General features: G+C 37.4%; 1 protein-coding gene across 1 annotated transcript in view; it reads right to left on the bottom strand.

Annotated features, from left to right (window-relative positions):
- Positions 1-290: 290 nt before the first annotated feature.
- Positions 291-25,564, bottom strand: part of map2k2b (mitogen-activated protein kinase kinase 2b) — a 28,430-nt gene continuing 3,156 nt past the window's right edge. Inside the window, exons 2-11 of the mRNA NM_001128281.1 lie at positions 22,756-22,966; positions 20,126-20,272; positions 19,792-19,869; positions 16,897-16,948; positions 16,467-16,591; positions 12,337-12,550; positions 7,317-7,369; positions 3,927-3,988; positions 2,539-2,584; positions 291-1,265 (exon numbers count right to left, since the gene is read on the bottom strand). Coding sequence (NP_001121753.1) covers positions 1,155-1,265; positions 2,539-2,584; positions 3,927-3,988; positions 7,317-7,369; positions 12,337-12,550; positions 16,467-16,591; positions 16,897-16,948; positions 19,792-19,869; positions 20,126-20,272; positions 22,756-22,966 — 1,099 coding nt within the window. The 3' untranslated portion in view covers positions 291-1,154. The remainder of the gene's footprint in view (positions 1,266-2,538; positions 2,585-3,926; positions 3,989-7,316; positions 7,370-12,336; positions 12,551-16,466; positions 16,592-16,896; positions 16,949-19,791; positions 19,870-20,125; positions 20,273-22,755; positions 22,967-25,564) is intronic.

A 25,564-nucleotide genomic window follows, 5' to 3' on the forward strand; every position in this document is an offset into this window, starting at 1 on the left:
GATTTTCCTCCATGTGGCCCATGAGCTAAAATGAGTTTGACACTCCAGGTCTAAGCAGAGTCAGACCTTACTGTCCTACTGAAATCACTCAAAATCAAGGCATGATCATATTATATTGTGGACAAATAAGCTTTTGCCTTTCATATAAGACACTTCTGACACCAAATGATCAACTAGAAGTCAAGATATTATTTGCTGTTCCTAAAACCTGGACAGTCGACATGACTTTTGTCTCATAGTGTTTCTATTTAATGTGCTCTGAGAAAAAGAAACTCTGTCAATTATATTGATATTTTTGACACCACTGACAGATTTATTTCTCATTTAAAGCATAAAAATCACTTAATTTGTCTTCTTTTGTTAATCATCGTCACTCATTTTGCTTCTCACATAAATGCATCTTGACTTAATAAAGTTTAGATGTTTATACTGGAAACACCAAGTCAGAAATGCACTTTTTATTTCCAAATGAAGAACTGAAGTGTGTCTGGATGTGCACATGGGTGAATCTGATATATTTCTGCAGTTATTAATGCATAACTGAAGCTCATGAGAGAAAATGAAGGATAATTAGCTTCATAAAGCAAGTCCATTTTAGGAGCAGGGTGTGTTTGCATAACTACACTTTGATGAGCCCAATTCTTTTACACTTTATTGATTCATTTGTCTCGGTACATTTTTGCAGCGCTAGTTTTATGAATCACAGTACAAATATTACTGTAATTGTGGTACTAAAATAAGACTATAAAAATAACAATTATTAATTAAAGCAGTACAACAATGACTAATTGATTGTTTCTCCTCATTACAATGAGACAAATATCCTAAAGCATCATGATAGAAAACACACTCATGACATATGAGTGCATTTCATGATATTCACCCATGTGTGTGTGTGTGTGGAGTGGCAGAAGTGTAAAATAAGCAGCTCTGCATGTGCTCCATCAGATCAGCTGTAAACATTTGTGTTCTGCAGGGGAAACGTGACGCTCAGGTATGTGTGTGTGTGTGTTAGTCGTTCAGTTGGTCATATGTATGTGTGTGTGTCATTCAGCTGTTCATATGTATGTGTCATTCAAATGTTCATATATATATATATATATTTATATATATGTGTGTGTGTGTGTGTGTGTGTGTGTGTGTGTGTGTGTGTGTCATTCAGTTGTTTGTGTGGGTGTGCTGGGCTGATTGAGACCCATTGTTTTACACAACCATCCAGCAAAGTCCATCTCCTCCACTTCGGCGCGTTTGATAAATGTGTGATTCTGTAAATAAAAAACAGATCAGAAATGTGTAAGTCATGATGTCATTAATACACGCATAAATATGATGCTCTAATGCCCATAAACTGACATATTAACTAATAATTGGCGTCTTATAGCTTATAACACTGGGACTAATCTCTGGCTTATGATCTGGGACACAGGTGTGTACTGTCTTTAATTACAAATATATATAAATGAATATATAAAATGATGCATTAAGTTACATTAGGGTCCCAAAAAAGAATAGAATGAAATAGAATTTAACTGAGCTCATTTTAATGTATAACTCACGGTTGCTAAAAAAAACAGACCACACACATATACACATACACACAGTGCTCAGCATAAAGGAGTTCACGTCTCACAGGTCTCTCTATTAAATTAATATTTTCTCTAGGATGTTTACTGTAGTATTTTGTACATATACATTATAAAAAATTAGTACACCTAAATTTATATGTTAGGGAAACGTGTTGAATTATATTTTAATGAACAGGACAAATAAAACATATCAAATTTAGTTAAAGATTTGTAGTTTTCAATACCTTGCTTTAGTTTAAATGCATTTTTTTAAATTCTTAAGGATGTTAGGCGACCAAACTTTAAATGCATCAAAAATTATTTGCCATTTTTACAGAGAAATTATCATTTTTTAAAAGTGGGTGTGCTCATTTATACAGAGCACTGTATGTACACACACACACACACACACACACACACACACACACACACACACACACACACACACACACACACACACACACACACACACACACACACACACACACACACACACACACACACGTGTGTGCAATTAATGTAAATTAATAAACAAGATAACAATCAAAGTGATTTCCTCCCCTATGTTCACTCAATGAGAAGTTGCTGATATGAAATAAAAAACCTTTTTAGTTATAATCATTTATTCGTTTTCTTTTCGGCATAGTCTCATTATTAATTAGGGGTCGCCACAGAGGAATGAACCGACATATGTTTTACCCACACAAACAGTGAGAACATGCAAACTCCACACAGAAATAGCAACTGACCCAGCCGAGGCTCGAACCAGCCTTTTTAGTTATAATAATATAGTAAAATATTATGACTGTATTATTCAAAATGATTTGGGTTCAACAAAACCTTAAATTATAAGATTTTTACAGATTTTAGAAATACAGTGTGCGGGTTCTTTAAAATAATCCAATAACAATAATAAAAAAAAAAATCAAGTAATTGCCAACATAAAAATAGAAAATGTATGAAAACAACCTACCATCAGCATCTTCAGGTCCGCTCTGTCTGCAGGGTTTTTAATAAGACTAAAAAGAAAAAAATAAGAAAAGCAAAAATAAAATTTATTAAGTACACACAATTTCATTACATACAGTTGAAGTCAGAATTATTAGCCCCTAATTTTTTTTTTCCTTTTTAAATATTTCCCAAATGATGTTTAACAGAGCAATGACATTTTTACAGTGTGTCTGATAATATTTTTTCTTCTGGAGAAAGTCTTATTTGATTTATTTCGGCTAGAATAAAAGCAGCTTTTAATTTTTTAAACACCATTTTAAGGTCAATATTATTAGCCCCTTTAAGCTATATTTTTTTCCGACTGTCTACAGAACAAACTCTCGTAATACAGTAACTTGCCTAATTACCCTAACCTGCCTGTTAACCTAATTACCCTAGTGAGGCCTTTAAGGCTGTACTCACACTAGGTACAGTTGCCTCGAACTGGGCCAAAGCACGCTTGTCCCCCCTCCCGTCTCCCCCGACGGCCCGCACTCACACCACAATCGGGCCTGGGCACGCTTACGTCATTGCTGCTGCGCTGTTCAGTGAGAAGCGCTCTCACACTCAGCAGCACAGTGGAGATTTCTCTAGTTATATCGTTTCAGTTGTTTGATATGCAGTAACATGCAGTCAAATATTTCACCAAACAGTCCTTTGGGATGCGGTGACACGCAGTCAGATTTTAGATTTCGCCGAACAGATCCGCCACTTTTGGCGCTCATAAACAATCATAAAGCCCTCGTGCTGCAGGAGTTAGGAGGTCTGCTGAAGGTGCAGCTGTCGTGCAGTGAGGGGTTTGCGTCTTTAACAAACTACGTCAGTTTGCGTTCACTGAACAGTAAGAATGATTAATAAAGCCATATGAAACAGTCCCTTAAAGTCACGTCTCGCTTTCAGTTTTGGGCTTTGGAGTGTTTTGCACTCACACTACAAGCGTACCGCGCCAAAGCCCAAGTGAACCGCGGTCAGGCACACCTCTTCCAACCGGGCCAGGGCCGGCCAAGTGAACCGTGCTTGAGCCCAATTCAGCGCACTCACACTTCTCAAACGATCCAGGAAACGGGCCTGGGCATGGTACCGATGGCATAGTGTGAGTACGCCCTAAATGTCACTTTAAGCTGTATAGAAGTGTCTTGAAAAATATCTAGTCTAATATAATTTACTGTCATCATGGCAAAGAGAAAATAAATCAGCTATTAGAGATGAGTTATTAACACTGTTATGTGCAGAAATGTGCTGAAAAAATCTTCTCTTAAACAGAAATTGTATTAGCCCGCCTTGTTTATTTTTAATAAAAAATAAACAGGGGGGGGTAATTATTCTGACTTCAACTCTATATAAACACAGAACATACACTGTGTAACTCACCAGTTGGTCACAAAGTCCTGGAAATCAGGAGTGAAGACGCCGTGAGGCAGTTTAGGAGGAGGCTGATGGAGAAGAAGTGCATAATAAAAATCTTTATTTACACTCATACATCATAACAGAGTACATACAGGAATCAGAGAGGGAAAATCTATACCTTTTAAGACTCTTTCCATACATTTTAAAAACTTATTGCCATTTTGAAATTCAACTGTTAACATTGAAGACATTTTAACCAAGCAGCAACATCCCGCTTTCCCTCGTGAAGCTTAAACGGAAGTAACTGAAACTGCAATTCATGGAAATTGCGTTAGTCCTGGCTCCATAGTAGAGCAGATTTCTATTGAGCCCACTGTTAAATTGGCCAACTTTACAGCAGAAAAAAGTGTTTACAGCCTGGAACAAAGAACGATTTTGGTGCATATAGCTAATATTACCCTTTTTGACTACTGTGAGGGGGATGAACTTTTTATAACTCATCCGTTTTCTTTATATTAGGTTATATTAAGTCTGCATAATTAAGGGCGTGGCCACTTGAGTGACAGCTAGGTCTCGCTGATCGCTGTGACTTCACCTCAGCTGATTCCGGCTGATTAGCTGCTGAACTTATACATTGTTTTTGTTTTATGTGTCTTTACACTGTTAAGTGTCCTTTGGAATTATTTCCTACAATTATCAGATGAAGGCAAGGCAGTGGCGCAGTAGGTAGTGCTGTCGCCTCACAGTAAGAAGGTTGCTGGTTCGAACCTCGGCTCAGTTGGCGTTTCTGTGTGGAGTTTGCATGTTCTCCCTGCCTTCGCATGGGTTTCCTCCGGGTGCTTCGTTTTCCCCCACAGTCCAAACACATGCGGTACAGGTGAATTGGGCAGGCTAAATTGTCCGTAGTGTATGAGTGTGTGTGTGAATGTTTGTGTGGATGTTTCCCAGAGATGGGTTGCAGCTGGAAGGGCATCCGCTGTGTAAAAACTTGCTGGATAAGTTGGTAGTTCATTCCGCTGTGGCGACCCCGGATTAATAAAGGAACTAAGCCAACAAGAAAATGAATGAATTATCAGATGATATGGCATGCTGTGTGCTCTTAATTGTGCTCACAAACCATTCACGTGGCCTCCATTTCCCAGGTGAGTGCAATTCTAAAGATTTTACCGTATTTTTTACAGTCTATGATTTTAACGTATAGTATATTTACTAAATACTGATTTTAAGAAACTAATCCTAAACTAAAACATTAATCACATACTGAATACAAATGTTGATCCAGCAGGGGGCGCCAGTAACAGCAGGAACAACAGTTTTGCCTTTATTACAGCAGTAAACAAAGCAGCATTATGTCAAATATAGCAGGATTTTATCGATTTCATAAACTCCACACAGCATCTCGATATCTGCAGATTAAATTCAGAGCATACAAGTAACACTGTATGAACAGAATTTTATTTCAGAAGCTCCGTCTTTATTCGATCTATGATATTAACGTTTTCATGTACAAGAATTATTCAAATGAAGGTAACATGCTAGATCAATGCAGAAGATATTCCACAGTTCAATTGACAGGTTCATTGCTATTACACTCGTCAGTGCTCAAATTCCCAGTTCATACAAGTAGAGCGCAATGCTCAATTAGATTGAATTATACAATGATCGACAGCGCCAATGGCGTAGTTGTTAGTGTCGACATATGCACTCTGATGCTCACGGCGACCCTAGTTCAAGTCCTGCCTCAAGGTCCTATTCCAATCCTTCCCCTCTCACTGCTCCCCATGTTTTTCTGTCAACAATCTCTACTGTCCTATCAATTAAAGGTGACAAACCCCATGAATATAATTATTAAAAAAAATATACAGGGTATATGCAGGAATCCTAAAAGTAATTTCAATACCTTTTTAAGACTTTTTAAAGACCTTCTTCAGAATATTTTAAGACCTCATCGCCACTCTAAGTTCTAATCAGTAGTAAACCTTTAACTAATAGTTGTTAATAAACAGTTGTAGTTAAATAAATGAATGGAGCCCTCAGATAAGCTCGGAAGAAACAAAGCTTGAAAGATTAAATTACGCAGTTGTTTTCAGCGACAGGCTTCAGCCACTGTTTAAACTCGTCTTTCTCCAACCAGGAGTACGCAAACTTACATTTTCCCATTTTGCTGTCTGTTTTGCTCTATGGTTTCTCTACATGTAGAGAGCGTCACATCACCTTCTTGCGTTTGTCGCAAATTATGTGACATCACCCGTATGGAGGAGTTTGGCTGTATGCGCCCTGGCCCATCCAAACACGTGGATTAGATTAGATTAGATTCAACTTTATTGTCATTACACATGTACAAGTACAATGCAACGAAATGCAGTTTAGGTCTAACCAGCAGTGCAATAGCAGCAAGTGCAGGATACAGGAATAAGTAATAAAGTGCAGTTATAGAAAACTATGGTGATATTTACAGATGGATGTACTATCAACATTATTTACAGGTTGGATAAGCTATGAGCAGATTTACAATATATGAATATATGTGCAGGTTGCTATTAATAATCAGTAGTGTGCAGATAGATAAACATGATTACAAGTGTATGTGTTACAATATATTGAATATATTGTACATATATTGTACATATATTGTAATATATGGATCGAGTGTGCCGTTGTTAATATTAGGAGGACAATAAATATATTTATGTTTTATTGGAGTCAAACACTCTGAACAACACTTGAAGAAAATTTAAGACATCGAAAAAACATGATTAAGGCATTTTAATACCCTTTAAAGGACTTAATTTTCTCATAATTGATTTATCAATTTAATATATTTTAAGAGACTGCGGGCACCCTATTATATAACGATTTATCCCATGCAACAAAAACTTTTTCCTCTTTAACAGGTTATAAGAGATGCATAAGAAATCCTTTTATTGTTGTTCTGTAACTTTGTAATATCTCTACTGTATGAATGATTTCATTTTATTGTATTGGTGTGGGCATATGTGACTTTGTAATTTCATTTGTGTGTATTCATTATTCACTTTTACCTGTAGGTTAGCATTTGTTGTAATGCAAGTGTTTTGTTATTGTCTAGTTATACTTATTATTAATCATATTATTATTATTTAGGTTGTCTCATTCTGCACATTATGGCTTTTTTCCTGTTTGATTCCAGTGTTTTGTATTGTTCTGCAAAAAATAAAAAATAAATAAAGAATAAGAAAGAGATTATACTAAATTTAATACCTTGTAAAACAGCATTACACTCATCTAAACCCTGCGGACACCCTGTTCCTGGATATATTTATGCGTCTAAATTAATACTATTCTGAATCTGTTAGATTTGACACAAATGTCAAGTATCTTTATTCAAATTTATTTACTCTGAAACTTAAATATCAGTGAAAATAAGAGTCTCACCTCATTGACTATATAATCCAGCAGCTCAAATATAGCCATGACCGGCCCATGACCTGGAGGAGAAAAGCACATTCATTAAGTCACAATTAACGGTTTACCGATAATTAAAATACTACACTGAACAACATCATCTTTCTGCTTTGTTGGCACTGAAACAAACTAAATATAACAGCAGTCTGAGATTACATCTCGACATCAGCTGAAATGTAATACAATATTACACAATTACTATTCATTTCTTATGATTTACACTAAAAAGCTGCAATAATAATAATCATAATGTATCTTTTATTTAGCTTCAATCTATGTGGCAAAAACAATTGAGAATATTACAAATAGTATAAATGCCATTCAAATAAACAAAATATTTACATAAAAATGTTTACTTTAATACATTTTATAATTCTAAATGTATTTTTCTAGCAGAACTATAGTGAATTATTCTTTAAGTGAAGTGCACTTCCTTAAAGTCTTCTACAAATGTTAAAAGCACACATTATTCAATAGTATAGGCATGGGCTGGTATAAGATTCTGACAGTATGATAACCTTGGATAAAAATATCACAGTTTCACGGTATCGTGATTACTGCTCCAAAATAAGTTCTTTTTAGGGTGCTCTCTCACCTGTAGATCCATTGTTTTGTTTCGAAACAGGGATTAAAATTGTTACAATGTTGCTCTTTGTTCTTGGTGTGGATCGCTTTCACACGGCAGTTTCTTAACGGACCAAAATAGCTAAAACAAGTTCCGTGCAAGTAAATTCTCCTCACATTGGTCAGTTTCAGGGTTTAATTTGCAGAGTCCCGCTCAGCGGTCATGCGTCCTTATTTTTATTTATGACAATGAGCAATACTACGGAAGCGTAGAGCTGCGACCCAGGTAAAAAAAATCTGAGATTTATCACGTTTGTACAATATAATTTTCACGTTTTTACAATATAATATCACGTTCTTACAATATAATATCACGTTCTTACAATATAATATCACGTTTGTACAATATAATATCACGTTCTTACAATATAATATCACGTTTGTACAATATAATATCACGTTCTTACAATATAATATCATGTTTGTACAATATAATATCACGTTCTTACAATATACTTTTCACGTTATTACAATATAATATCATGTTTGTACAATATAATTATCATGTTATTACGTGAAAACTTTATTGCTTAGGCTACGTTTACCTGGTGCAATCAGAGCGTGAGAAAATGTCTCGTTTTACAGAATTAAGTTCTATTTTATGCTTGGATTGAGATATGGGGAAATTTTGAAGCTACTGATTGTGATTACTAGACCCAGTAATAAAACAGTTAGTGACGTTATGATCCATACTCCATCGCAAGAATCTTTGCATGTCTGCCATTGTGACATTTTCTGTTCCCAGATCGGAGAGAATCCGGGAAGGTGTCCCAAGCCTCTTTTCAACTTTTGCTATGAAATAACCAGCAATGATTTTGGAATCACTGTTTGTTGAAAAGGCATGAAGCCAAATCATAGCTCTCGAAAACCCATCAATGGCTCCATTTATACAGATTCCAAAGGGGTTCAGTTTATCGTAGGAGTCGACGTGGTATAGCGGCAATCAATGCCAATATAAATCGAGCGCAGCGGTGATGTTTGCGCGCAAGGAGAAGTGAACCGTGAGCAGATTACAGGGCTACACGCGAGAAAACTACAGCTCGCGAGCGCACGGGGGATCTTCACGCGCGCGCTCAACTGATCCAGCGCGAGAAAAAAAGTCCCCCGCGCGCACATCATCATCTGTGCGCACGTATGGCGGCAAATAACGTGTTAATTATATTGTACAAACGTGATATTATATTGTAAGAACGTGATATTATATTGTAAGAACGTGAAAAGTATATTGTACAAACGGGATAAAGCTCAGATTTTTTTTTTACCTGGGTGGCAGCTCTACGCTTCCGTACAATACGACAATATATAAGTGAAAAGCTTTAATTTTGAATGGTGACACCCACAGACATCGTCACCGAATACTAATCAGAGGTAAAACTTTCTCATACATAGTCTTGGCTAGAATTCTGTATTATATTCTTAACATTATAGAGAGAGAAATAACAGATAAACTAAGACTGCAGTTCGGTCAATTTTCTTAAATGATAAACAGCACTCGGTATCTGTAATATTTTCAGCATGCTTTCACATTTGAGTTCTTTCACACACTCGTTTCAATCGAGCTGAGACCACTTCATTCAGGCGATATCGCACTAATTGTTTTTGCGTGGGTCCGAACGCGATTGCTGGATTCACATAGAATATGACAAATGAACCGCACTAACTGGAGAAAGCCGCTAGGTTCTGAAACAAAAGTCTAGGTGAGAAAGCACCCTTAAATGTCTGAGTAAAAAAACAACAACTTTTCCCCCATTGAACACTATAGAATTTATTATAAAAACATTTAAAATGTTTTGGATCAATAGCTTTTGATGTGGAGGTTCCTTTTCTGCTGGATGTACTGTTGCCCTAAAAACGAAATTAAATAGTTGTGAAGAACATGCAAAAAATAAATAAATAAATAATAATAATAATAATTAGGAACGGTATAACAGAAAACTGGTGCTTTTAAAACCTTGACTTTCCCAAACCGCGGTATACCTTGACTTAACTACTGTGAAGTATGTGCAAATAAACACTACATACTTTGTAAGGTCTTGTAAGGTGTAACTTTCAGTTCAGTAAAGTCCTTAGAATTCTCTTTATGCATACTTTAAATTATGCCCCTTTGTAAAAAAAAAAAAAAAAGATATAGTTTAAATTACTGCACAGATAATGTTCTCTAACTCTCTGAAACTGACCCTTTTAGGCTTTGATCCTAATTGTTGTGTTTTGGTGACTAGGAATGCAACGATTAACCGATTTCACTATTAACCGTGGTTTAACTTATCACGGTTAATTAACCATAAAGACTTCTCAACACCGCGTTTCTGCACTCAACAAAACTACTACAACTAAACAAAGTTATGCCAACTGTGTGCTAGTTTAAAGTTCAGAGCTTGTGGGCAAGATTAATATGCACCCACACTGGATTAAAGGCTGATTTTAACTATGGCTGAGGCTATTAAAAAGGGCTGTTGTACGTGTAAGTTCATTATTTCCAATGGAAGTGCGCGACTTGCTCGTGCATGTGGCAGTGATGTGCACATGGTGCCCAAGCAACAGGGGACTCACTCTTTCCAGGTGCACCTAGTTCTAAGAACTGGACTGATCAATTTCATACTTCATGCTCCTCTATCCCAAAGAGAAAAAAACATACAAAATAAAAATACCAAACAAGTTCATAATATAGTTGATCACAAGTGCCTTTCAGACAGATTTAGCAGCCTTTGACTAGATTTGTTCTATTTAAAAGGGAAATACTTTGCTAATATGTAGCTTAGATTTACATTAGCCAAATGCTATTTTATTATTCTTATTGATTTTTTTATTTATTCTTATTTTTATTTATTTGTTCCTATTTTTATTTATTTATTTATCTATTTATTTATTCATTAATTTATTCATTAATGTTTAACTTATTTTTAAGTGCACAGAGAGAAATGGACTCTTGTTTGTTTTTTATTATTATTTTGTGCTGTTTTAATTGGTTACTGAGCAGCAATAAATAACACTTTAAAATATATAGTTTCATGTGATGTTCTAAACTAGTAGGGGTGTCAAAATGAATTGTTTCTTTGGTGCACCGCGATGCAGACGCGTACAATTCGGTAATAATCATATGCGGTTATTATGTACTGACGTCATTTATCTCCTATGCTGTCTGTCGCGAGGGAGGTGAGCGCGAGTATTTACAACACTCAGCCAACTCAGGGCCGGTCCATGGCATAGGCACCATGGGCAAATGCTAGGGGCGCTGTATATCCAGGAGGGCGCCAGAAAGGAGCGCGGTTCAGTTGGTTTTGTTTTCGATATTCTTGACACACATTCAGTTACAGACGGCAATAACTCAAAAACCTCTCACCCTAAAAAGATCTTAAGTGTGTTTCCTACAGAAAGACTAAGCTGGTTATGTTTCACAGCTGTCTTTCTTTTTTTTCGCTCCACACTACGAGCACTGCTCCGTTTAAGCCCTCGCAATATGTGTTTAGCTGAAAGGAGCTCTCAGTAAGGGACCGTCGGAAAAGTGCTTATTTTTTTCGTTTTTTTGCTCCGCTCTTCACGAGCTCTCCCTGTTGCGAGGGCTTAAGTGCGTGCGTGTGTGTGTATGTTTGTTTCTTTGGTGCTGTCTATGTTTGTGTTTGAATGAGAGACAGTGTGGTGCTGTGTCTCTGTGTGTTTATACAGACAGCTTGTTATAGCCTCTCCTCTAAAATATAACACTGTATATGGAAAGCATCGTCGATGCACCGTGATGCACCGAAATATCGAATTGAACCGAATCGAAGGCATGATAATCGTAACCGAACCGTGAGACCAGTATAGGTTAACACCTCTATAAACTAGTAGCTTTTTAAAATTAATTAATGAATAATAACCAGAAAACCGTGATTATTCCTCAGACTATAACCAAAATCAATAATCGTTGCATCCCTATTGGTGACTGTGACTTTAAATTCAAATAAAACTGTGCTCTTTTCAGAAGTGGGCGGAGCTACAAATGCCTGTGCATCAGCTTAGTGTCAGATGTAAAAGAGTGTTGTCAGTGCTGGTCAGGTGTGCATGTGTGTGCTTGATGCTTCTGTCAGTCTCCTGTCGCTGTTCATCTGAAACTCCACATCTATAATCCTCTTAGTCTATGCTGACATTATTCTTCAGCAGCTCAAACACTCTAATGGCTAATGTACAGACGGCTGCTTCTCACTCAGGGCTGCTGTTTATGTTAAAGAGGGAGAGTTGATGGGCACTAGTGGGCGGTGCTTTCCATCTCTGATGACATGTACAAAGGGAGAATGTCAATCAAAGTGTTTGTACATAATGGATTGCCTTAAAATAAACGTCCTCAAAGCCCTGAAATGATGTTCTGCCATCTATAAAGCATGCTTCTCACCGCTGATGGGTCTGCCAGGTGGTCTGGGTCGAGGAGACGTGCTGTGTGTTTCTGCCTCTCCAACATCCATCAGTGCCCTGCCGAAGATGCCCTCCAGCTCCTTGGCGTCAGGTGGAGGAATAGGGTATCGGCCGATGGCGAGCTCCACCAGAGAGAGACCCATACTCCACACGTCTGACTGAACTGAGTAATGTGTGCCCTGCAACCGCTCCGGCTGGACACACACACATGCAACTGTTTAGATACCTAAATATATACATACACAAACATATATACACATGCATATACAGTGAATAATTTTGGGCAAGACTGCATAAACAGTTAAAGTCAGAATTATTAGCCAGCCTGTTTATTTTTTTTTTCCCCTTTCCTGTTTACGAAGAGAAGATTTTTTTCAACACATTTCTATCATAATAGTTTTATTAACTCATCTCTAATAACTGATTTATTTTTTCTTTGTCATGATGTCAGTAAATAATATTAGACTAGACTAGACAAGACACTTCTATACAGCTTAAAGTGACATTTAAAGGCTTCACTAGGTTAATTAGGTTAACTAGGCAGGTTAGGATAATTAGGCAAGTTATTGTATAACGATGGTTTGTTCTGTAGACTATCGAAAATAAAATTAGCCTAAAGGGGCTAAAAATTGACCTTAAAATGGTGTTTAAAAATTTTTAAACTGCTTTTATTCTAGTCGAAATACAACAAATAAGACTTTCTCCAGAAGAAAACATATTATCAGACACACTGTGAACATTTCCTGAATCTGTTAAACATCATTTGGGAAATATTTAAAAAAAAGAGAAAAAAATTCAAAGGGGGGCTAATAATTCTGACATCAACTGCGTGTGTGTGTGTGTGTGTGTGTGTGTATATATATATATATATATATATATATATATATATATATATATATATATATATATTAGGGATGTAACGGTATTGTAAATACCGTCATACCGCAATATTAATTTTTTTCGATATTACCGTAGTCGCATGACTCGGTAAAACTATAGGTCTTCTGAGAAAATTTGCTCAGGCGAATAAAGCGAACGGGAGGTAGCTGAAACTACATTTCCCATCAGCCCATGCTTGACCATCATCCCTTGCGGTCTGTTGTCGCTACAGATCCAGTAATGCGGAAATGGAGTGTGCTGCTAGAAGCGGGGATGAAAAAGAGCTGAAAAACTCTAAAGCGGGTGTTGTCGCCGAGCGTACTGAATAGTGGTGTTGTCGCGCGCGTACTGAATAGCGGTGTTGTCAGCACACTGTTCAGATTGATGCAGACATGAGATCTCTATCTCACTCATGGTTTGTCTTCTCAAGTGGGGGAAAGACAATGCACAACGTTACCCACTGCTGTCAACCTGGGCCAAGTCATATCTCTCTTGTCCCAGAAACCTCAGTCCCAAATGAGAGGGGTTTATTTTCTGTTGCAGGGGACATTGTAAATGCCCAGAGATACCAGCTTTTACCAGATTATATTTATATGATAATTTTCCTTTAAACCCATCTCTATCTAAGTGAGTGAGTGATTAAATGTTGAATGTGATGAGTTTTCAACAATACTAAATTGAAACTTTATTTTTTTTACATGGTTTAATATTTTTTTGTTATTAAAATTGAAGTTCCTGTTTTAAAGCTTACAGATAGATGGCTAATTTGTATGTCATTGACACTTTTGGCACTTTTTTGGAGTATTTTCATAAGTTTTGTTTTTTCCTGTAAATCAGTGGTTCTCAAACTATGGTACGTGTACCACTAGTGGTACGCGGGCTTCCTTCCAGTGGTACACGGTGGAATGAAATATGTCATGTACATGCTACATATAATTCAAAATTTATAAAAAATTATGTATATAATATGCCATATATTATATATAGGCTATATTTCTGAGGCAATCTGCCAGGTTTTTTAACTGTGCAGAGTTGTAGCTGCTTTACTGGGCCTACTACACTACTGTATTTCAATACTGCTCATTTTGGTGGTACTTGGAGAGACTATTTTTTTCGAAGGTGGTACTTGATGAAAAAAGTTTGAGAACCACTGCTGTAAATGATTCAATAAATACCGTACCGTGACATTCATACCGAGGTATTACCGTACCGTGAAATTCTGATACTGTTACATCCCTAATATATATATATATATATATATATATATATATATATATATATATATATATATATATATATATATATATACATATATATATATATACATACATATATACAGGGCTTAACTTAACTTTTTTGACCACCAGCCACTGTGGCTAGTAGTTTTAAAACATTACTAGCCAATCGCCATTTTCACTAGCCACAATTTTATTGTTGGGAAAATATATTTTATACACATAAATATGACTTTAACATGCTAAAATTACTTGATTTAGAGTTTGTGTTATCTCTACATGCCTCCTCATTCATTTCACTTTTTTGTGCTTGCTCAATAATCATGAGCAGATGGGTCAGGGTTTCATATATTACAATTAGTTTTCATAATTTTCAGAGCCCAAAATTATGGATTTACCCAATTTATCTCTGACCACACCATACATAAACAGTTCATAGTTTCTTAGCCAAAAAATTTAAATGTGTGAAAACATGATAAATATAGCTGAATACTAAACTTTTTATTTAACAACACATATGCACAGTCATGTGTCCTGGCTAAAGGTCCCAGATCACCAGTTAACTACACATAAATGGGGAGTTATTCTCCTATTAAAGCAATGTTATAGTAAAAAAAAGATAATTAAACCATATTAATGCAAAAGAAAGCAGGTAAAAAAACATACGGTGTGATAATGAAAGGATGATCACACACACTTGGTTAATGATAGACCCATAAATGATCTTTTCAAAGAATGGTTAAACCGAAAGCAACTGGCGCTGCTTACAATAAGTCAACTCTGGAACTCTGGAAAGCAGCAGGACTGTGGGTGCATGTTTCTCCCTGTTTGTTCAGTCTATTTGAAAGAGAATCGATCGCATCAGTTGTGTTTCTAGACAGTTGCTTCACAAAAGGAAACGGGAGCGCGCACGCGTTATAAACAGTCGCGCGCATCACCTCAGCTGTTAGTGCGAGTGATTATCCTCTCATTCGATATTCACCTGCTTTGCTCGTGTGAAGCTGTGAACGCAATTTTTTTGTCAGTCGTGTTGCTTCTCGATCGCCTGTGCATGCATATTGGACCATCATTATTGTCGAGCACTGGTTTTAAGAATTATTATCTGTGGAAATTATTTTCAACCAGCCAAAGTTGCTAGTGGGAGTGTCTGTCTTACCCGCCACCGCAGAAATCTACCCACATTTAGCGGGTGTTAATGTAAAGCCCTGTGTATATATATATATATATATATGAAGAGTTGGTTGCAAAACACAATAAACACCATTTTTTGACATTTAGATTTTATTATTGGAAATCACTGTTCAGATGTACCTTAATCTATGTGTGAATTGCTGCCATTAATAACATTTAAGAATGTACATTTTAGGCCGAGTACAAAATGTATTTTTTCACAAAATGCGATATCCGCCAGACCAGTTTCTTTACAAAGTGCGATATAACAGTTACAGAACGTTCAGGATGCTGCGCGAGTTCAGCTTTCCCTGGGATAAGAGTTGCGCCGGTGAAGAGCTCCGAGTTTGCTCATTGAATTAGCGATAGAAGATGAAGCCTTCAACTTTACAAAAATTGTATAAAAACGCTACAAAAGTGGACCAGAATAAAGACGTCAGTGTCTGTCAGCAATACGCAAATGCAGCAGGGAACAAGTCTCTACTGGCTCAGTGGTTAGCAATTTCACCTCACAACAAGAAGGTTGCTGGTTCGAGTCCCGGCTGGGTCAGTTGGCATTTTTGTGTGGAGTTTGCATGTTCTCCCTGTGTTGGTGTAGGTTTCCTCCGGGTGCTCCTGTGTACTCCACAGTCTAAACAAATGCGCTATAGGGGAATTGATGAACTAAAATTGTCTGTAGTGTATGAGTTTGTGTGTGTGTGTGTGTGTATCCGCTGCATAAAACATATGCTGGAATAGTTGGTGGTTCATTCCGCTGTGGCGACCCCCTGATGAATAAAGGGACTAAGCTGAAGGAAAATGAATAAATGAGTTATGATGCACGTACCGACATGTATGAGCGTGTTCCTACAAAAGAGTTGGCCATGGAGTCGATCAGCTGCCCGCTCACACCGAAGTCACACAGCTTGATCTCCCCGCGACAGTTTACCAGAATATTTGAGGGTTTCACATCTGAGAACAACAGGACAGCAGTGTCTTTATTATTATTACTCATCCAGATTCATTTCACACTCTTTAAGAGATTCTACACTACTTTGGAGGAAACTGTAACACCTTTCACTATTCTCTGATGAATGGGAAGCTGCACTTAATTGAAATACAATCTTTTATAACATTTTAAGTGTCTTTACTGTCACTATTAAACAATTTAAAGCATCCTTGCTGATTTCTTTCTTTTGAATGGTGGTGCATTTTATTTGAAACCGATAAAATAAATCTAATTACAAACTTATGCACTGTAATATGCATTTATTTACCTCTGTGAATAATCTGGTGCTTTTCTCGAAGGTAAGCGAGACCTCTTAAAACCTGTGGGACAAAACCAAAAAGAATTGAAATAAATAAACATCCGCTTGTTGATCCAAACCGGTTCCAAACATTCAGACTGCTCACTTTCCCCATAACAAATACTTCTCATTTACATACATAATGCGGGGGAACAGCAGCAAAACTAATGTTAAGCATGTCCTTTACTCTCTCATAGAACACAATAATGCAACTTTGAGAGGAACTACTTGCATATCTCCTTTAAATAGAGCTTATTTGACTTATGAAGAAACATTAGAGATGCCACAATACTTTGCAGATCAACTCCAAATTATTGGTACTTTGTGATTATGATTTAACACCTGTATTATTATCATCATCATATTGCATTAGTATTGGTTCAGCAAACAGGATACATAAATATAAACAACATAAGCTGGATAATTCATTATTTAAATGGATGTTTTCTTCAACCATTTTCATGAGCTTCTGTTACCATCACTGTTTGTTGTACAGGGTCTATACGGGCATCAGAGAGTGGCATTCAATACCTTTTAAGACCTTTTTTTAAGACTCTTTCCATATATTTTAAGTCCCCGTTGCCTCTTTAGGTTTCATCCGGTAACATTGGCCCCATTTTAAATTCCAGTATAAGAAACTAATTCTAAACTAAAACATTATTCAAGTACGAAATAAAATTCAACACTCAACAGATCGTTCCATTGCAACAGCAGCGCCCAGAAACAGCCCTGTGTTTTGTAGTTAAAGCGATTGGCTGTCCATTGGATCTTATTGCTGTCGCGATGGCAAGCAGCTGCTTTGTTTAGTTATTTATTTAAAAAATGTGCATTACAGCTGAGATACAACCTGAAAGACGACAATACAACACTTACTATCACAACCATCAACACTTTTAATAGTTTATTTTACAGACTAAGGGCCCTATCATACACCCGGCGCAATGTGGCGCAAGGCGCGACGCAAGTGTTGTTTGCTAGTTTCAGCTTGGCGCAAGAGTTGTTTTGATGTTTTGCGCCACGCTGTTTAAATAGCAAATGCATTTGCGCTCATATGTGCACCCATAGGCGTTCTGGTCTAAAAAGGAAGGCGTATAGCTGGCGCGTTGCTATTTTGAGAAACTATAATTGATTTTTCAATAGATCAAAACAAAGCCTTCATTAGAGCAATTTGATCGCAGTCCTGCTGTGGACCGCTAGCTAAACTTTATACAGCTTAAATTACAAATAATTATTAAACACTATTTAAGCTGTTGTTACAGTAAAATAAAACCTAGTGTACTTATTGTATTCAAATGAATGACACTGCTTTGTTTAAAGTACATGCACATCTCTGTATAGCAATAGCGTTCATCTGCGTGTCTTGCTCCCCCTTTTGCTACCCTTTCTCTTGTTTGGTACCCTTTCAAAAGGTTGCCCAAAAAGTGGTACAGTATGACTTGCTAATTGGTACTTTTTGACAGTGGAAACAGCCTTAAAAGCATACCGAACCGTACTGTACCATAACATACCTTGTAGCACTTTTTAATGGCCTTACTTTGCTCTAAATTGATTTAACAACTTTTAATATATCTTAAAGGGCCATGAAACCCCCTTGTTTCAGCAGGGTGTTTTCACACCTCTACTTTGGAAAAAGTCAGAAAAGTGGGCGTGTCCAGCTCTGTTTAGGGGGGAGTGTCGGAGGAACTAAAGTGGGAGGGTGTGGGAGTGTCTATTTGGGCTCGCGCGAGTTTCAGTCAAAATACACCCAGGAGAAAGTGATGGTGTTTAACCTACATGGACATCTGTAGTCGAATTATTTGCCAAATTATTAAATGTTGGACTTTAACTGCAGTTTGGCTCTGTCATTCAGGGAATTCATTCATGCCCCTCGCGACAAACGAGATTTGTGATTCGAGGAACTGCTGTAAGCGTGTATTTTTCATGCAATGTTTGATACTGCACGGCGAATGAGAGAAAAAAACCTCCCGAAAAAAATTTCCCAGAAACTTAGATGCACACAGCAGGTAGCGTCAGAAAGCCGCGTGTGTTATTCCGGTCACTAAATGCGGTGAAAATCCTACACGAGGTTAAAGTTTGGTTGTAGTCCTAACATGTTACGGTGCAATATTTAACTTAGTTCGATACGAACAAACTGAATAAACAAAGAGCACTGGTCGCTCACTTACCAAATCTGTAGAGACAGGACAATCAGCAGCAACTAGAGCCGCGTCTTTATTAAGAGGAGACTACAAGCGAATCCGGATCTCAGCGTTTGCAGATGAGAACAGCTCTCAGGTAAACAATAATCCTCCTTAGACACGTAAGTTATTGTTGTCGAGCGTCGCGTACACTGTTAATCCACACGTGACTCCAGCTGAGCTCTCACAGAGAGAAAATTAAAACAAAACTTCACTGCAGCAAACTATAAAAGCAACACTTCACGCTTGTTTTGCCAACACAACGTGGCGTCTCTGCCGTCTAAACACTGTGACAGTAATGAATATTAATGAAGTTGCACAATAGAGCGCGCTGATTGGTTTGAACCAAGCCTTACTCATGCATTAATGCAGCACACTGTAAGACGTAATAAGACACACTCTGGCACAGACGCCCAGTCTGCACGCTGGAATACACGCTATTATGTCATGACCGTGACGCAGCTTCAAAAATTCGTTTCAAACCGGAAGTACGAATTTACTTAAAATAACGCAAAAACAACCAATTTACACTTTTTCGTGAAATATAGGTGTCCTAATAGTGTTTTTAGCAGTGTGGGACACATATACCACTGTCAACAGCTCAACACATGTGTTTTGGTGTTTCGTGACCCTTTAAGACTCTGCAGACTTTTATAGTTCTTTATATTATCGGAGTAAAGACACTCACAGCTATGCTGACTTTTCCCAAAATCTCCTCTGGGATTCTGCGAGCCTCTTTCAGGACCTGATCCAACGATCCGCCGTCCTGCCGACAGGAAACAGTGATAGATTAAAGTCAATAACCACAAACAAACCTTTTAGACCCACAGAATATAAAAAATGACTTAAATAGGCTTTTCATTCAATTTTCAGCTAATGCAGGGATTATTAGACGGATGAGTCAAAGAAAACCTATTTATTGATAAAAATATGTAGCACTTTATTTGAAGATGATGTTCATGAGAACTATTTTTCAATATTGTGCATCCCTATAACAAACTAACAATAAAAAAAGAACGTACCATGTTCTCCATACAGATACTAATCTCGCCATCGCTGTAAAATGCGCCGTAAAAACCCACGATGTATGGTGAATTACACTCATGCAAGACCTGCAGCTCTCTGATGATCTGATGCCTGATGGCCGGCTTGATCTCCAGGTGAATTAACTACAGCAAACAGCAGACAGGTAAGCAGACAGAGAGACATTTTCAGTTAAGTATATTAGCTGCCCTGGCTACTTCATGGCAAAAACTTATCAACATTTTCATAAACAACACGTGTATATAATAAAAAAGGTTTAGTACAAAAAAGAACATCAACCTTACATGATACAAAAAAAAAGATTCAAATTAGAAATTTTTATGACACGCAGGGCTCGAAGTTAACCTCTTTGCTTGGTAGCACCGGTGCTCCTAACTTTAAAAATGTAGGCGCATCAGCCAAAATTGAGTAGCACCCACCAATTATGAGCACCGTTACTAGAAGTTTTATACAAACACATTTATTGCATTTAAAATCAACACTAATCAAACTAACAAGCAAAAAAATATATATGCATGCGTGAGGAAAATATGTCTCAACGAAATCCCGTTATCACAAGAAAATAGATTTTTATAACAGAACTGAGTGACTAAAGCATACACGGAGCGCTCACCGGTCCTGCACACACTGCTGGACATGAATGAATCTGTTAATGGTATAACTGTGCTGTTCTCTGAAATTGCACTGATGCTTTTGACATATACTGTACCTTATTATATGCATACGTCATATTATTAGCAATACCGGTCTTCATGAGTAGTGATGTTAGTTTACTCAGTGTAAGTTCGTTTGTGATGGTGTATGTGGTGTTAAATTTGACATATAGCTGCCTCTTGCACTGCGGACAGCATCTGGCGATTATATGAAGGATTAAACTGAAGCTCTAGTGCTAGATGTGGCAAACAGTTACCTGCAAACTCCATCCCACAGACTTTTCATAGCGGACTTGAAGCCAGTGGAAGTCTTTTATCCACTCTTGGAATAGTGTAGATGGTGGATTAACATTCAGCACATGATCACTAGTAAGCTGTCATTATTTGTAACTTTAGATGTCATGCTTTCTAAAACAAAATCTGTCAGTGTTATCTTCATTCTCATCTTCAGCGCTTCACATTTTCGCGGTAGGAGCTCTCTCTGTCATCTGAAGCCAGAAGGCATTGACTGAGTGATTGACAGCTGATATTTCAGTGCTAGAGCAGTGGTGGGCCAATAAGAAGAGCGTGAAGGCGGGGCAAGCATTACGGACTTGGCTTTGTTTACTACAGCAAGTTGACATGACAACTGTTTTAAACTATTCCTGAGCGCTGCGTTTCAAGTGCAGACAAAGAGCTTAGAGACATATTCTGTGTGAATGCCTCCCGAATCCGCGCATGAGGTGAACATTTTGCAATAAAAACTGGTCGCACACATGCTCCCAAATATATTTTGAGGTCGCATAAATAAAATTTCAAAATGGTCGCAATTTCGAGCCCTGACACATTTTTGCATCAGATTCAGATTGCATCAGGACAGGGTTTATTCCTGCTTGACATTATACACAGCCCTACTGTGCTGTTGTGCAAATAACAAAGTAACGTTAAGCAGAATCAAAACAGCTACATTGTCAGAGCAAAAAATAAACACACTTAGAAAAGAAAAGGACCACATTGAATGTAAATATGATTTCCACATGGATTTTGCCTACCCAAATTTAAAAGCTTCCCAAATCCACATGCAGAGGTGTAAATGCAAAAATTTGGTATTTTAAAGAAACCCCTTTGGATTTTCATAAAACACTGTTGAAAGTGTTAAAAATATCTGTATCTGTTGTCTGTGTTATAATAAACACCTAAAAAAAGAGGCGCTTTTTGTATTTTTTTATAAACTCTAATTTGAAAGTGTACCGTTTAGGTTGTGTGTGGTCGAGCGTGCTGTAATTAATGTTGGTGGTTCCTGCACATGTCTGTAATCATAGGAAAAAAGAAAAATGTCTCCACCATAATCTGTGCAAAAGTTATTGTATTGCAACTGATGAGAGGTGCTGTACAAGCCACAGGGAGCGATCATTGTTTTCATATTTCACTATTCTTTTGTTTGATCAAACATAATTCACAGTGTTTGGACTACGTCAGACATATAAAAGGACTACTTATGCACATCACCTCAAAAACAGAGGAGAATAGCCCTGAAGCGCACAGCATAAGGTAAGAGATGACAGCTGTCTGTGCTATCTGGGGCTGCTTATTGATCATAAATGTATTGTGTTCACTTCTGCGCCATGGAAACATCGAGATTCATTCGGCAACTGATTGATATGTGAATATAATTCAGTAAAAAGAATGCTAGAACCATATGAGCACCGGCAAGAGCTTTCATTTGAGCTATAACTTGTACATGTGTCATATATGAACCATATGAAAATGAACCAATGTTCAATAGCCAGCTCGGGTATCCAAAATACTGTGTATTTAAGTGTAAATAACTTATAGTATAATAAAATATAGATTCTAGACTTTCAAACGAAACCACTTTTTGGTGCAATGCTAGCCCTTTAATATATATATATGTATAAATATATATAAATAATAGTGCATTTTTTTGGAACATATAAAAAGCACAGTCATCTCACCTTCCGGGCCATGACGAGACCTGAAGGTTTGTGGCACACTTTATTCACCACTCCTCCGTTTCCAGCTCCCAGTTCACAGATATGCTGGAAATCATCGTCCTTCAGCTCTCCCAGATTGGCTTTCTGCGTGAGGAAAGCTTCCAGACGCTTCTTCTGCTGCTCGTCCAAATCCAGCTCATCCAGCTTCTTCTGCAGGGCTTCAAGATTCGCTCTGGCGTTCGAGAGAAAAACACATTAAAATGACATGCAACATTTATTACAGAAAAGCTCATTGATTTAGAGATTAGGGCTGCACAATATATCGTTTCAGTATCGATAGTTGAGTTTATACGTTTCTATTATATTTGAGCAAAAGACAGAGTGGGGGAAATAAGTATTGAACACGTTAGCGTTTTTCTCAGAAAACACTTCTAAAGGTGCCATGAGCTAAGTTTCCATCCAAAAGATGCAAATTAAATGTATGCGCAAAACAGGAATATCGCATAAAAGACATGGGCTGCGTCCGAAACCGCCTACTACTCAGTAGGTACTGCATTTGAATTTAAACGTACAACTCGGCCGTTAGAAAAGTTCATTCTATACAGTATGAATGTGAAAAGTATGAATGGAATTCAGACGTACTACATCTGCCATTTTGTCATGGTCACGTGACCTACCTGCGTCAGTTGCGTCGCTTTACTTCCATTCATGAATTCGCTCGCGGGGCATCATGGGATAGCGCAGCGTGCATGGGATGCGCACTCCGGAATCTCGCCGGAAGAAGTAAGTCATCCGGGTACTTCTCGCATACTGATTTTCGAATTCTATGAATTCGGACACACTACTCGGCTCGCATACTGATTTTGGCATACTATATAGTATGGAAGTATGCGGTTTCGGACGCAGCCATGCAAATACAGCAGCGTTTCCATCCAGTGAGTCAAGGAGAACTTCCTGATTTACTGGCCAAATATCAACAGTAAAAATGGAATTTGCAGCAGTAGGAGAAGCTGCGTGAATCTTTTCCTTATTTAATAAATGACTTGCACCTCAGAAGTAGTGGTGGGCAAAGCGAGGCTTTGCGAAACACTGAAACAGTCGAAGCAAATGTGTCGAAGCTTCGAAACGTTTCGAAACCCCACTCTACAGTGACACCTAGTGGTCATTTCATTTGTATGGCACTGAAACAGTTTCAGTAAAGAACAGTTGAGCATATTGAAGTATGAAACCCCACTTTGTAGCCTTGTACCTACAAGTGGTTTAGTCGAGCAGTTGAAGTTCGTGACCACCATGCGGGGATAATGGGTTCGAATCCAGGTTAAAACAATTATTTTGAAATGCTTTACTATCAGTTGGTAATGCTTTGTTCTTGTATCGTTTTGTTTCAACATTGCTCTGACATTCGAATAAACACCTTGTAAATAAATTTGTATTGTTTTGGTCATAAAACAGGGTTGTTGCTAGATCTGATACAGTTGTGGCCAGAAGGTAACAATAATTATTTATATTATTAATTAAATTTCCCATTGTATTTTATTAACGTCTATCCAAAAAATAACCCATTACAGTATTGTAAAAAATAATAATTATTGTTTTACAGTGTTACAAAAATGATGCTAAATTGATGGCGTATCCTATCTAGACTACACCATAAAACAGAAACATGATCAAAATACATAAAATCATGATTTTGGAGTATTTGTGCTAGTCGGGATTCAAACCCAAAATTAATTTGAAACAGTATCAACGTGCACACGCACGGTCCGCTAGGCCATACGAAACAGAAATCAGGTGTTTCGAATCATGCTTCGGTGCAGTGTTTCGAAACACTTGCGCTTCGGGATCTCGACCCTGTGTCGAAGCGTCAGTTTCACGTCAGCCATCCCTACTCAGAAGACAATGCCAACACACAATGAACGTGTGGTGGTGTTTGAAGATAAGGACCACAGAGGCTCTTGACAGTTCTGGAGGTCATTAATAATATAATAACACTAATACTTAAATGGTTTCGGTGTTTTAGAATGACCAATACAACATTTCAGATGTTTTACAGTGTACTCAGCCTGCTGGTTTGTCCATTCACACACGCTTTCATAAATAAAATTACAAAAAAATACAACAATCACATGACTTTTTTAATGTGCATACTGGAATTTGTTTGGTAAAAGTGTTTCCATCATAGACTTATCCAATAAATAGTTTATCCTTCTTAGTTAAGCGCATGCATTTTTACATTTTTTTATCTTGGCGTTTCCGTCAACGTTTTTATGCGCATATCCAAAATGCACTTAAATATAGGTGGGTGGAAGCTTATCTAATGACTTGAAATTTTCACTTGATGTTGATAAAAACCCAAGAAATCAATATATGCAAAGAAAACAAATCTAATTAGTTTACAAATGAAGTTATGAGTAATAAAATAAATGACACAGGAAAAAAGTATTGAACACATGAAGGGAGGTGTAGTTGGGCAGTGAAAGCCCAGACAGCAGCTAAATCTTCTCGGTGTAAATGCATATCAGCTGCTCTATTACTAATTCTACATTAGCAGGAGGATGAAGAGGAAACCAGGGTGGACATTTTCAGCCAAGAGACTCAAATGCTTTCAGAGAAAGAAAATCAAGCTGTAGAATGGCCCAGCCAATCACCTGATCCGAATCCAGTAGAAACTGCAGAATAAAGCTCAGATTTTATAGACAGGACCCACAAAACCATCAAGATTTTGACACCTAAGCAATGCATGTGACTTCATATGAGAGCGTTTTTACACTGTCGCACCAAAAAAGCCTTCATATAAAGTATTAAATATGTTTCCCTAGTTTAGTGCTTT

This window comes from Danio rerio, chromosome 2 (assembly GCF_052040795.2).
Source record: "Danio rerio strain M-AB ecotype USA chromosome 2, GRCz13ab, whole genome shotgun sequence".
NCBI classification, from domain to species: domain Eukaryota; kingdom Metazoa; phylum Chordata; class Actinopteri; order Cypriniformes; family Danionidae; genus Danio; species Danio rerio.